This window comes from Aureococcus anophagefferens (genome assembly GCF_000186865.1).
Source record: "Aureococcus anophagefferens unplaced genomic scaffold AURANscaffold_13, whole genome shotgun sequence".
NCBI classification, from domain to species: Eukaryota; class Pelagophyceae; order Pelagomonadales; family Pelagomonadaceae; genus Aureococcus; species Aureococcus anophagefferens.
In genome coordinates this window covers 1,202,524-1,215,653 of record NW_008705573.1, presented here as the reverse complement: position 1 = coordinate 1,215,653, position 13,130 = coordinate 1,202,524, and the positions used below count along the sequence as shown (strand labels likewise).

At 71.5% G+C, this 13,130-nt stretch overlaps 2 protein-coding genes across 2 annotated transcripts; one reads left to right on the top strand and one right to left on the bottom strand.

Moving 5' to 3' along the window:
* Nucleotides 1–638: 638 nt before the first annotated feature.
* Nucleotides 639–953, bottom strand: AURANDRAFT_7255 (hypothetical protein; the record flags this gene model as incomplete). The annotated part of the gene is made up of 1 exon (XM_009040009.1): nt 639–953. A coding segment is annotated over one exon (315 nt), but the record flags the coding sequence as incomplete, so codon positions are not given.
* Nucleotides 954–5,403: 4,450 nt separating this feature from the next.
* Nucleotides 5,404–7,349, top strand: AURANDRAFT_54079 (hypothetical protein; the record flags this gene model as incomplete). The annotated part of the gene is made up of 1 exon (XM_009040033.1): nt 5,404–7,349. The coding sequence occupies one exon, from the start codon at nt 5,429–5,431 to the stop codon at nt 7,169–7,171; it is 1,743 nt and encodes a 580-aa protein (XP_009038281.1).
* Between the last annotated feature and the right edge of the window lie 5,781 nt (nt 7,350–13,130).

Sequence of the window (13,130 nt, the reverse complement as noted above, 5' to 3'; positions counted from 1 at the left end):
TGGCCCGGCGACCGCGCCTCCACGAGCGCGTCGATGCGCGCGGTCATCGAGCCCTCCTGCGCGTCGCCCTCGAGGGTCAGCGCCGGCGCCTCGAGCTTCAGGTTGATGCGCTCGAGCGCCTCCATCATGCCTCCCGGCATGTCGTGCCGGCTCTTCCACAAGTCCATGACGTTGTCGTCGCCGTCGTCGTCGAAGCAGCCGGGCACGTCGGCGACGGGCCGCGGCAGCTCGGGGGTCGACGGCTGCGGCGTCGGGAGGGTCGTCGTGCTCCTTTTGGCGGGGTGCATCTCGGCCATGTAGGGCCAGGTCGCGAGGCAGCGGTAGGAGCCCATGGTGGTGGCGTGTTCGAGTGACCTTTTATGCGACGCGGTCGATTGCGCGAATGGTTCGATGCGACGCGGTTCTTGTTGCTGGGTCTCGAAGGCTAGGACGGGCTGCCCGCATTCGTAACCATCTCGAACCGCTGCCTCAATAAGGCAACATTGCCGTCGCCTGTTTGAACCCGCCGATTTTGGGCACGAGGCGCGTTTCGCGCGGTGCGTGCTCGAGCGGGGCTAGGGGGGGCAGGCGTGTTCAGGCGGCGGTGCGGGGCGCGATACTACTTACGCGCGCGGCGCGCGCGCGGTCGCCGTCGCCAGCTTCTTGATCGTGCAGTCCCAGAACGTGCTGACCTGTATGTCCGTGCGCCCGGGGAGCAGCTTCGCGATCGAGACCCACTTGTTGGGCATCTGGCGCTGCGCGTCGCGGATGATCTCGATCTCGCCGTCGGTAAAGGGGTCCCGGTTGACGTTCGGGTCGAGGTGATCGCGCCAGCGGCAGCTGATCTGCCGATCTGTCCGCCAGTCCTTCTCGTCCAGCGTCTCGTTGAACGCGACGGCGAGCTTCGCCCAGAGCTTCGGTCCGCGGGCCTCGACGAGGTCCCGGACGCGGTCGTCCTCGTGGGAAAGCCACGGGCGCTGCGGGCCCAGTGGTTTGCGCCGTTTCCTTGGCCGCGACTCGCTGCCCGGCATCGCGACGGGCTCGGCGGCGGGAGCCGCGCGCGCGGCCGCCGCGCCGGCGTCGCGGTCCGCCGCCGCCGCGAGCTCCCGGGCGAAGTCGCGGCGCCCGTCGGAGCCCGCGGACAGGATGTCGTAGAGGCCGGCGCGCAGGTCGACGCGGTCCGCGTGCCCGACGGGCAGGCGCGCCTTTCTCACGCGTTCGCGCACGTTCTTCCGCCGCCGATCCGGGAGCAGCGCCGCGGCGACGTCGGAGACGAGGCGCTCGTCGGCGCCGCCGAGCACCTGGGCGTGCACGAGCTTGAGGTCCTCGACCTTGGTGTAGGCGCCCGTCCGGAACGTGGGCGCGCCGGCGCCGTCGACGGGCGCGGCCGGCGGCGCGTCGCCCATGATGGCGTCGCCGTCGGCGCCGTCGCCGTCGGCGCCGTCGCCGGGCGCGCCGTCGACGCCGGGCGCGCCGTCGACGCCGGGCGCGCCGTCGACGCCGGGCGCGCCGTCGCCGGGCACGCCGTCGCCGGGCGCGCCGTCGATGGGCGCGGCGGCGCCGGGTTCGCCGTCGCCGCCCGCGGCGAGGCACCGCCGCAGCGCCGCGAGCTTGGACACGTAGACCGCGGCGCAGCCGGGCTCGCGCTGCCGCGCGGCGTCGAGCGCGGCCACGCGGCGCTCCGCGAGGTACGGCTTGCGCGGCGCTCGGGGCTTGCGCGGCGCTCGGGGCTCGCGCGGCGCTCGGGGTCCGGCCGCCGCCCGGAGCGCCGCCGCGTCGTGCGGCGCGGCGGGCGACGGCGCGGCGGCGAAGGCCGGCGCCGCGGCGGGCGACGGCGCGGCGGCGAAGGCCGGCGCCGCGGCGGGCGACGCGGCGGCGGCGAAGGCCGACGGCGCGGCGGGCGACGGCGCGGCGGGCGACGGCGCGGCGGGCGACGGCGCGGCGGCGGGCGACCGGCGCTGGTCCAAGAGCGTGCCCAGGGGGTCCGCGAGGACCATAGGAGGCAGGCTCGCGCGCTGGCCCGCGAGCCGGTCGCGCCGGAGCTTGTTCCGGTCGTCGAGCCACCGCCGGCGCTCCGCGGGCGGCAGCCGCGCGAGCCGGTCGCGCCGGAGCTTGTTCTTGTGGTCGAGCCACCGCCGGCGCTCCGCGGGCGGCAGCCGCGCGAGCCGGTCGCGCTCGAGCTTGTTGCAGTGGTCGAGCCACCGCCGGCGCTCCGCGGGCGGCAGCCGCGCGAGCCGGTCGCGCGCGAGCTGGTTTGTGTGCGCGCGCCGGTCCGCGAGCGCGGCGCCGGGGGGCTGCGCGGCGTCGACGAAGCGCGACGCCGGCGCGCCGCCGTCGAGGCCGTCGACGAGGCGGGCCATCGCGTCGTCGTCGACGGACAGCGCCGGCGTGTTATCGCCGTAGGTCTCGGCTTCCAGGCGCGTCAACAGCCCGTCGAGCTCCGCGTCGTCCTCGCCCGAGGCCGCGGCGCCGAGGTCCGCGTCGCCGAGCGGGTCCGCGTCGCCGAGCGGGTCCGCGTCGCCGTCGCCCATGAGCATCGCCAGCGCGTGGTCGTCGCCGCGGACCGCAGCGTCGCAGATCGCGTCGAAGTCCGCGGCGTCGCCGACGAGCGGCGCGTCGCCGCCGAGGTCCGCGTCGCCGTCGCCCATGACGAACGCCAGCGCCTCCTCGCCGAGCTCTGCGTCGCCGTAGATCGCGGCGTCGCAGATCTTGTCGAGGTCCGCGTCGCCGAGGCCCTCGTCGTCGCCGAAGTCCTCGCCCGAGCCGTCGTCGAGGGACGCCGCGCTCGCGGCCACCGTCTCAAAGGACGGCACGTCGCGCGCGGCGCGGGCGCAGAGCACCGCCTTGGCGGCGGCGCGCTCGGCCTCCGCGGTGCCGCGAAGGATGAGCTTGCTCGCGACAACGGCCCCGCGGGCCTCGTCGAGTGCGGCGACGGCGTGAAAGAACTTTATCGCGACGAAGGTGTCGTCGTCGAGCTGGAGCGCGGCGACGATCTGCTGCCCCGCCATCTCCGCACTGAGCGCGTACGCCGAGGACGGATTCATCTTGAAGACCGTCGTCGCGAAGACGCCGAGCGACTTGATGAAGTCGCCGTTCTCGTCCGCCGCGCCGGCGAAGAGGACGATGTTCACGCCCATGTCGGAGAGGACGATGCGCCACTGCTCGACGCCGAGCTCGCCCGAGACGACGCCGGCCTTGAAGAGTCGAAGCTTCTCGTCGGCCGACGCGGACTCCGGCAGCTCGAGCGCCGGCAGCTCCGGGTGGTGCTTGCGCAGCGTGTTGTACTCGAGTATGGAAGCGACGATCGCGTCGAAGTGCGGCCCCAGGCTCTGCGCGCCGTGCGCCGTCGCGCCGTGCGACGACAAGCGCACGTGCCCGGCCTTGACTCCGCCGCTCGTCATTTCCCTCAGCCGCTTCCATTGATCCCTGACGCGCTGCTGGATGTCGGCTGCCTGTGCAAGGTGAAGGTAACTTTGCATGTGGTGTCGCGCGCGTCGCGCGCGTCGCGCGCGACGCGACCCCGCACGTCTTTTCTCTCCTCTACGCCCGCGCGATCGGCGCGGCCGCGAGGCACCGGGGCCCGGGGAACGAGAGGGCGCCGTCCGCGCGCGCGCGGCCGCGCGACGACGCGCCGCGAATACTCTCGCGACGACTCGAACAAAGACGCCGCGCGCGCGCCTTCGAGTTCGGGATCATCGGCGTCAGGCCCAGGCCGGACGCCGTGTAGCCGCGCCGGTTCTGGTTCCGGCCGCCCTCGCTGCCGATCTCGAACTTGCGCATGTCGGCCGCGACGTCGCCGATCGCGGCCGCGTCCTCGTCCGCGAGCTTGCACACGCCCATGTCGTCGGCGCCCGCGTCGAGCTTGGCTTGCAGGGGTTTGTCCGGGAACGTGCCCCCGCAGAACCCGGCCTTCTCGGCGTCGCCGTACGAGACGGACTCGTCTTGAGTGACGACGATGAGTCCCTGCTGCTTGACCTCATCAGAGCTCAGTAGAAGGGGGACGCCCACGAAGGGGCGGGCGGCGGGCGCGGGCCCGAGCCCGGGGGGAGGACCACCCATGATGAAAGCGAGCGCAGGGACGAAGGTAGCGAGCAGTGCGCGCGACATTCGCGTGCCAACGACGGCGTCCTCTCGACCGCTTTGAAAGTTTCGCCACAAGCGCTTCACCACGCTTTGTTGATCTCGTGTGTGCCTCGCACGAGGCGCCGGAAGACGCGAGCGTGCCGCCACAGCTCGAACAACCAGCAGGGGGCCCCACGGTTGGACAGCGACCCGCCCGGATCCGGCCATGCGAACGTCCGGGAGTCCGCTCCTCAATCACAAGAAGCGCCCCTCCTCGCCGACCCCCGCGGCGCCCGTCCAGTCCACGCGCGAGTCCATCCTCATTCTGAGCGTCACGCTCCTGTCCATCGCGCTCTTCTGCGTGAGCCTCGTCCAACAACCACACGATGAGCTCGACGCCCGCCCTCTCGGAGTATGAGCAGCTCCGCGAGGCCAACATCGCCCGGAACCGGGCGGTCATGGTCGCCCTGGGCTTGGTCGACGCCGACGTCCGGCTCCACGACGCCGGCGGCGCGAAGCCGCCGCCGCAGAAGAAGCGCACGCCCGCGGCGCCGCCCCGCGAGGGCGAGCGGCGGTCCAAGCGCGCCCGGGGGCTCGACCCCGCGGGCGCGCCGGTCCCGCGGCCGGCCGCCGGCGACGGCGACGGCGACGAATCGAACGGCGCGCACGCCTCCGCGCTCGCGGCCGAGCGCAACGCCGGCCAGCAGCGGCGCGCGACCATCGTCGGCACGGCGTCCTACGCCCACACGCTCATGCGCGTGCGCTCCATGTCCGAGGACGCGCTCCGGACGCGGATGACCAAGATCGAGAAGGCCAAGGGCCGCCACGCGGTGACGAAGATGCGCCTCTTCGCGCGCGTCGCCTACCTCGAGCGCCTCTACGACCTCGCCGACGCCTGCAAGGACGCCCTCGAGCGCCTCGTGGACGCCCTCGGCGACCCGAAGGACGACGAGACGACGGACGCGCCCGCGCCCGACCTCGGACCCGCGGTCGACGACGCGTAAGTGAAGCTTCGAACGAACCGGTGTGTGTTCGGCGTTGCGCGTGTCGTGCGCCCTCGGACATGGACCCTCGAGCCGCTTTCGTGTTCGGACTCGTCCTCGACGCGCCCGACGGGGCTACGCGTATTTGAAGCGACGGCGCCGATGGATCCGGCGTGACATGTTGAAGGCGGACTGGAACTGCTTCGAGAATCGCGCCGGTGCGTGCTCCTCATCGGGCGGCCACGACCGGCGCTCGAGGCGTCCGGAAACTGCAAGCACGGTCAAACTTTAGAACAGGCCTTCAAACTTGGCCTGAATCACATTCGCCTCGCCGCATAATTCCATCGGCTTCGCCTCGAGTTCGCTTGCTGCCGCCACCGCTGTGCCACCACCAGCTCCCAACGATGTCCGCCGAAGCTCCACCATCGATGGACCTCGGCGCGCCCGACGCGGAGCCCGTGCCCGGCCTCGAGCGCGACTTTCCCGGCGATGACAACGGCTCCGGCGCCAAGGCCGTCTACGACGCGGGCGGCGACACGCGGGCGGCCTTCGACCGGTTCAACGAGGACTACCCGGAGAGCGACGAGTCGAGCGACTTCGACGACGACTACGAGGACAGCGACGCGCCCATGGACCTGCTCGGCGACGGGTCCGTCGTCAAGCGGCGGACGCAGGCCGGCCAGGGCTGGGAGCGGCCCAAGGATCTGTGCGCCTGCGTCGTCGAGTACGCGGTGGTCGCCGGCGCGGCGGCGACGAGCGACAGCGGCGACCGGCGCGAGGTCGCGCCCGCCGCGACCGTCGAGTTCGCCGTCGACGAGGACGACGCGCCGCTGCCGTTTCTCGACGCCGTCGTCAAGTCGATGCGGGCCGAGGAGGTCGCCGTCGTCGCCGTGCGGAAGGGCGTCGTCGACGCCTGGGGCGACGACGCCGACGTCTACGAGATGACCGTGACGCTCAAGTCCTTCGTCAAGCAGCCCGTGGGCCACGAGATGGACGACGACGACGCGAAGAAGCAGCACGTCGCGGGGCTCAAGGCCAACGGCAACGGCTGGTTCAAGAAGGGCGACCTGGCGCGGGCGAAGCGGCGCTACGAGGCCGCGGTCTACTTCGGCGAGTACGAGGACTGCTGCAAGGACGACGTGCCCGCGATCCGCGGCAACCTCGCGATGGTCGCGATCTCCTCCAAGGACTGGCACGGCGCCGTGGCCAGCTGCGACAAGGTCATCGCCGCCGACGCGTCCAACGTCAAGGCCTGGTACCGCCGCGGCGTCGCCTGCGGCGAGCTCAAGGACTTCGACAAGTCCGTCGCCGCGCTGAAAATGGCCATCGAGCTCGACCCCAAGTCCGCGGCCGCGCGCAAGGCCCTGAAGGACGTCGCGGCGAAGCGCAAGGCCGCCAAGGCCGCGGAGAAGGCGACCTACGGCGGCATGTTCGCCAAGCTCTCCGGCTTCGCGTCCGAGAACCGGCCGAAGACCGCGGACGACGACGAGCGGCGGCGCGACGCGGCCTTCGACGACGACGAGGACGACTGGGAGGAGCCGCCGAATCCGGTCGCGCCCATCGTCCACGCGACGGGCCTCACGCGCTGCTTCTTCGATATTTCCATCGGCGGGGAGCGCGCCGGCACGATAACCTTCGAGCTCTTCGACGACACCGTCCCCAAGACGGCGAACAACTTCCTCAGCCTCTGCCTCGGCGACAACGACAAGAAGCTCACCTACAAGGGCTGCGCGTTCCACCGCATCATCAAGGGCTTCATGTGCCAGGGCGGCGACATGACCAAGGGCGACGGCACGGGCGGCGAGTCCGTCTACGGCGGCAAGTTCGACGACGAGGCCTTTGTGGACAACCACGACGCGCCGGGGCTCCTGTCCATGGCCAACGCGGGCAAGAACACGAACGGCTCCCAGTTTTTCATCACGACCGTGAAGACGCCCCACCTGGACGGCAAGCACGTCGTCTTCGGCCGCGTCGTCAGCGGCATGGACGTCGTATCCAAGCTCGAGGACGTCGCCGTCGACGACGCGTCCAAGCCCAAGAAGCCCTGCGTCATCGACGACTGCGGCGAGCTGCCGCCCGCCGAGGCGCCCAAGGACGACGAGGCGGCGAGCCTCCCGGACGCGGAGAACGAGAGCGACGCGCCGTGAGCGAGGCCCCGCGCGCCGCCGCCCCGCCTGTAATGCATGAACTGCGACGTCCGCGCGGGGGCCGCGGCTTCGAAGGAGGTTCCGCGGGCTGCACGCGGGCCTGCAAATCTGCAACAGAGGCTCAAGTATCAGCTTCTCGGGCCGGCGTTGCCGAAGCTGCCCGATCGAGAGGTCCCCTACGCAGCATGGCGGCCGAGGAAGCGGCCGTGCTGGCCGTGTTCATCACGCTCGCCGTCGACGGCGAGGAGCGGCCCTACAGCGTGCGGCTGAGCGTGCCGGCGAGCTGGAAGGGCAAGGACATGGACGCGCTGCTGCGGGCCTTCGTGAAGCGCGCCAACAAGACCGACGCCTTCCAGAGCGGCGCCCTCGAGGCCAGGCACCTCCAGCTCGAGACCGTCAAGGACATCGGCGCCACGCTCCTGGGCCGGAAGATCGGCGCGCTCTTCGCCGGCGGCGCGAAGCGCGCGGACCTCGTCGCGACGCCGCGCGCGTCGGCGTCGCCCGCGGACGGGGCCGGCGCCGCGCCCGCGCTGAGCAGCCTGACCTTCGCCAACGAGACGGAGCGCGCCGGCGCGCTCTACCAGTTCATGGCCATCCTCGAGCAGGTCCGCGTCAACGTGCGCGAGCGCGCGCTCGCGGAGCAGGTCGCGCTCGCCGTCGGCGCCACGCGCATCGACCTCGCGATGGCGCAGACCGTCGCGCAGGCCACGGGCGTCGGCGGCGACGCGCTCACCGTGGCCCACCCGAAGGAGAACTGGTACGAGACCATCCACCGCGGCGTGCTCAAGATCGTGCCCGAGGCCTTCGTGACCGCGCGCGCGCCGGGGCGGGACGAGGGCGGACGATTGTTCTCTCTCGGCCGTTTCCCACTCGTTTCGGCCGGTTTTTGGACGAGCGATCATCCCTCGGAGCGTCCTCGACGCGTGGATGTGGTTTCTGGAACGCGCGCGGAACATTCGCGTCGAATCGCCTCGTTCCCGCGCAGGTACTCGCCCGAGCGGACGCCGACGAAGGCCGAGGCGAAGCTCCTCGCGGAGTTCACGACCAAGGAGGAGTCGAACAACGGCGGCCTGCTCAAGGAGCTCATCGACGACGACCCGAGGGGCATCCGCGTCCCCGTCGCGTCCGAGCGCATCCGCACCTACGTCGTCGAGCCCCTGACGCGGTCCGTCGGCTTCGGCGTGCCGAACGCGGCCGCGCTCCAGCTCTGCGCGTCCCACGCGCCCCTCGTCGAGGTCGGCGCGGGCACGGGCTACTGGGCCGCGCGCGCGCCGGCGTCCCCTTTGTAGACGCGGTTCGGCGGACGACGCCCGCGGCGCAGGTTGCTGCGCGCGCGCGGCGTCGACGTCGAGGCCTTCGACGCGCAGCCGCCGTCCGAGGACATGAACAACGACTTCTTCTTCCAGACGCGCGCCGGCGGCGCGGCGCGCGTCGACGGTTTCGCGAGAGCCGCGGGGGTTTCAGGTACACGCGGGTGAAGCCGTGCCGCGACGCCGCGGACCTCTTCTTCCCGGGGTCGCCGCACGCGGCCCGGGCGCTCTTCCTCGTCTGGCCCGTGAGCTTCGACAAGGACGACCCGCCGGAGGCCGCCGAGTGGGACTGGAGGTGCCTCGAGGCCTTCAAGGCCGGCGGCGGCGAGAAGGTCGTCTTCGTCGGCGAGCGGCGCACGAACGCGCGCGGCCGGCGTCCGCCGTTTTTTTGAGAGAGGAAACGTCCGCGCCCCAGGCGACGGCGTCGCTCAAGTTCCTGCGCCAGCTGGAGACGGACTTCGACATGGACGACGTCGTCGCCGTGCCCAACTGGTTCTTCACGACCGACGACTGCTCCGTCTGGACGCGCAAGGCCGGGGACCCCGTCGAACTCGCCGAGGACGCGTAAGCTCCGATGCCGGGGGTGACAACGGCCGAGATCGGAGCCTTGGGAATGTCGCGCCCGTTCGCCGAGACACGCCTCGAGACCGATTTGACAAAAGTGACACGATATGACTCGACGCGTGACAGCGGCCGTCCTCGGAGGCGTTCTCGTCGTCGTCGGGCTCGTCGCCTTGGCGGCCTCCGGCGGCGGCGGCGGGGCCGGACGGCGCCGCCTCTCGGAGCACGAGGCCTTGGCGCCCGAGAACATCCGCAAGTGGGTCGGGACGGGGAGCGGCGACGTGGCCGCCGACCCCATCGACGGGCGCCGGTCCATGGCGCACCTCCCGGTGACGGCGTACCGGCCGGCCGCGAGCGAAGCGGTCTGGCTCGACGGGGCTCGCAAGGGCAAGATCTGCGCGACGGCGGAGCTCCCCGACGTCGAGGCCTCCGCGAAGCTCTCGACGGCGTACTCGAACCGCGCGTTCTGGGCGACGAAGGGCGAGCCCGCCCCGACGCCGACGCTCGCGGAGCGCAAATCGTTGTCGCAGTTCCGCTACGGTCGACTCGACGGGGAGCACTACGCGGAGCCCATCGAGCCCCTGACGGGCGTCGGGCGCCACCCGTTCGCGCCGGCGTCCCGCGGCCGAGACGATGTTCGAGAGACCGGGACATCGATGAACCATCGTCACTAAAAGTGCTCGGTAGGTTCGCGAACGTCGGCTGCCCCCGCTCCGCCGCGCATCGCCACGACGTCAACATCTTCGACCTCACGTACCTGATCCTGCACAACAACTGCGGGCGCGGCGGCCCGAAGCCCCGCGTCCTGCTCTTCGACATGGGCGCGAGCGTCGGCTTCAAGGGCGTCGAGGGCGGCATCTACGCGCCGCTCCGCGCGGACGCCGAACGCGCGACGCCACGGTTTCGACGCGAGCTCGCCCGTCGCGCTTCGCGAACTCGACGAGAGCCGGCGCGTCGTCCGCGGGCACGCGCGAGCCGAATCGACGTCGATGCGACCGAGCGCGCGCGTCTCCGGAGTTCGGACACCGCGCAGGCCAAAATGCCGAGAGACGCGGGGGGGCGGACGCCGTCGCTGCCCCTCTTCTACAAGATGTACGAGGACCGGTGCCTCGAACCCGACGAGGTCTTCGCGTGGGAGCCCAAGCCCGGCTGCTCGGCCCGCGAGTGGTGGGGCGAGGTCCCCGCGGCCGTCCGCGCCAAGGTCCGCTACTACGAAGACGTCGTCGAGGAGGGCGAGCTGTCGCAGGCCGCGGGCGACGGGCCGCACCCCGCCCGGTCGTTCCTCGCGATCCTCGAAGCCAACGTCAGGGAAGAGGACTTCGTCGCCGTCGGGGCGGGAAACGCGTGATTCGACGTCGCTTCAACGTTCCGCGCGCGCGCGTTCCGGAACAAGCGTCCGCGCTTCGAGAGAGCTTGGAGGGATGGTCGCTCGTCCGAACATGAGCCGAAACGAGTGGAACACGGCCCTTTGAAGTTGGGACGTTCGCACTCTCTTCCAGGTTGCCGTCAAGGTCGACATCGACACGCCCTTCGCGGAGCTCGCGATCGTCGAGGCCATCGCGGACCGGCCCGACATCGCCGCGCGCGTCGACGAGCTCTTCTTCGAGTACCACTTCAACTACGACGGCCTCGATTTCGGCTGGAAGTGCCACATCGCCGGGCGCTGCCAGGGCGACGTCGACACGGCCGTCGGCCTCATGCGCCGCCTCCGCCAGCTCGGCGTCCGCGCGCACTTTTGGATCTAAAAAGTGCCAGTGCTGGAACTTCACTGGAAGCAAGTCTGGAAGCGAAGCTTGTGGGAGGTGGGCGCCACGGTTGCTCGCGAGTGGTCCTTCACTGGGGAAGCTTAGTTACTTGCGGGAGCGCTTCTGGGCCTGCTGCTGGCCCGCGTGGCTCGGCGTCGGCGGCGGCATCTTGCGCTTCTGGGTTCCCTGGCCGTGCTGGGCCGGGTGGTCCTTGCGGCCCGACGACGCGTGCGCGCGGCTCGCGTGCGCGCGCTGCTCCTCGTACGCGACGCGGAGCGCCTTGAGCTCCGCCTCCTTCTGCGTCGCGAGCTTCTGGAGGCTCAGCAGGGAGACGATGTCGCGCCGGAGCGCGTCGTAGGCGTCGCAGACCAACTTCGTCGGCGTCGGCCGCGGCGGCACGCCGAGCTCCTCGAGGATGAGGGCCAATTTCGTGATCATGCCCTTGGACAAGCCCGACGAGCCCTCGGGCACGCGGAGCCGCGCGGACTGGAGGAAGGGCTGGCCCGGCACGGGCCGCTTCGGGTTGACGCCCGACGCGTGGACGCCCACGGGCGCGGGCCCGTTGCGGTCCGGCGGCCCCGCGGGCGCGGAAGTTTTCGCGTCGGCACTCGCCTGGCCCCGCGCGGCCTTCTTCAGGCGCCGCGACTCGAGCTCCACGACCTTGAGCTCGTCGCGGAGCGCGCGCTCCTCGGCCTCCTCGGCCCGCGACCGGCAGAAGGCCACGTGGAGCTGGCGCCGCCGCTTCTCCTCGTAGGACGCGTCGAAGTCCCGAGTCCGGTCGTTGATGCCCAGGTTCGCGGAGCTGTCGACGTAGCGCGGGATGCCGCCCTCGCTCTCCAGCCGCGACGACCCCCGGGACCGCGCGTAGCGGTCGCGGCCCAGGGCGTGGGCCACGAAGTAGTAGCGGGCCTGTAATTGTTCCAGCGGCCGCCGCGGCACGGGCGCGAAGCGGTCGAGGATCACGGGCCACCGCAGGTCCAGGCGCTGGCAGAGGTCCACGAGGTGGTCCGTGTCCGACTTCGTCCAGGACCCGTCCTTCAACAGCCGCGCGTACTCCTCGTCCGTGTACGTGATCTTCTCGAGGCGCACGTCGAAGCGCGCGTACGGGTACTCGGCGAACTCGACGCCGCGCTTCTGCCAGTGCGCGAGCTGCAGGCCGTCCTGGCGCGCGCTGTGCGTGAAGGGCGCCCACTCCCAGCTCACGGCGCCCTTCTTGTCGCCCTTCTTCGCGTCGCCCCCGACGACGACGCGCCGGCTCGGCACGATGGGCGCGTCGCCCTCCTCGAACTTGCCGTGCTCGACGACGACCTCGCCGCCGGCGAGCATGGTTTTTTGAAGGTGTCTGCGGGTGTGCGGACGGCGTGAGCGGCGCGGGCGCGGGTTTCAGGCGGCGGCGCGCGGCGACTTGCGGCGCGACTGCGGCCCCAGCTCGGCCCACCTCGCGATGGGATCTGGCCGGGGGTCCGTGTCGATCACATGGCGGAGCGCGCGCGGCGCGCGCGCCTACAGGGGTCCACGCTGTGACGCTCTCTCCTCGCGACCTTCTTCCCCGCGCCCGCCGGCGTCGCGCGCGCGCCGGGGCCTCGTCCACGGCGTTTGGAGGGGTTTCGTCTGGCGCGCGTCGCCCGTCTGGTCGAGCTGCGGGTGTGGGACTTCCGCGCGACCTTCAACGAACTTAATGGAGACTGCCATCTCGTTCGGCCATACGCCGCGGTGGCGCACGGGCTCTCCGAGGCCGAGGCGATGCATGACTTTCGCGTGCGCCGACGACCCCGCTCTTCGGGGCAGCACTACGGTCGGCGGTCGACTCGGCGGACGCAGGCCTCGTGACCCGCTGCGTCGATCTCGAGGACTCGAAGAACAACCTCGCGGACGAGCAGCTCCGCAAGGCCGCCGGCATCGAGGACCCCGACTTCGCGGCCACCAAGTACCACGCGCGAGCCTCGAAGTCGCTGCCAGTGCCGCGGAGATGGACGCGAGCTACGACCTGGACATATTGGTCCAACAGGAAACCAACCCGCACGCCAAACAGGGGTGCCGCATCAACGCTGCAGGCGCCAAGAAGTGGCAGCTGTACTGGGACCACAGCGTCCGGTTCCAGGAGCTCGCGCGCGCGTTCGAGATGCTCGAGGTCCTCCGAGTCGGTTGCAAGCTTGCGGAGATCGGCATCACTGGCCTGTGCCCGACTCAGGCTCGGAGCCTCAGACGAACCGGCGGCGTGTCGCCTTAACCCTGGCGCCATCACACGCCTCATCACTGGGCCCTGGCACGCCTCCTAGCCGGCCATCGGCCTCTGCGATAGCCTTGCGATCTGGGCCTGCCTCCGCCAACAAAAACAGCGAC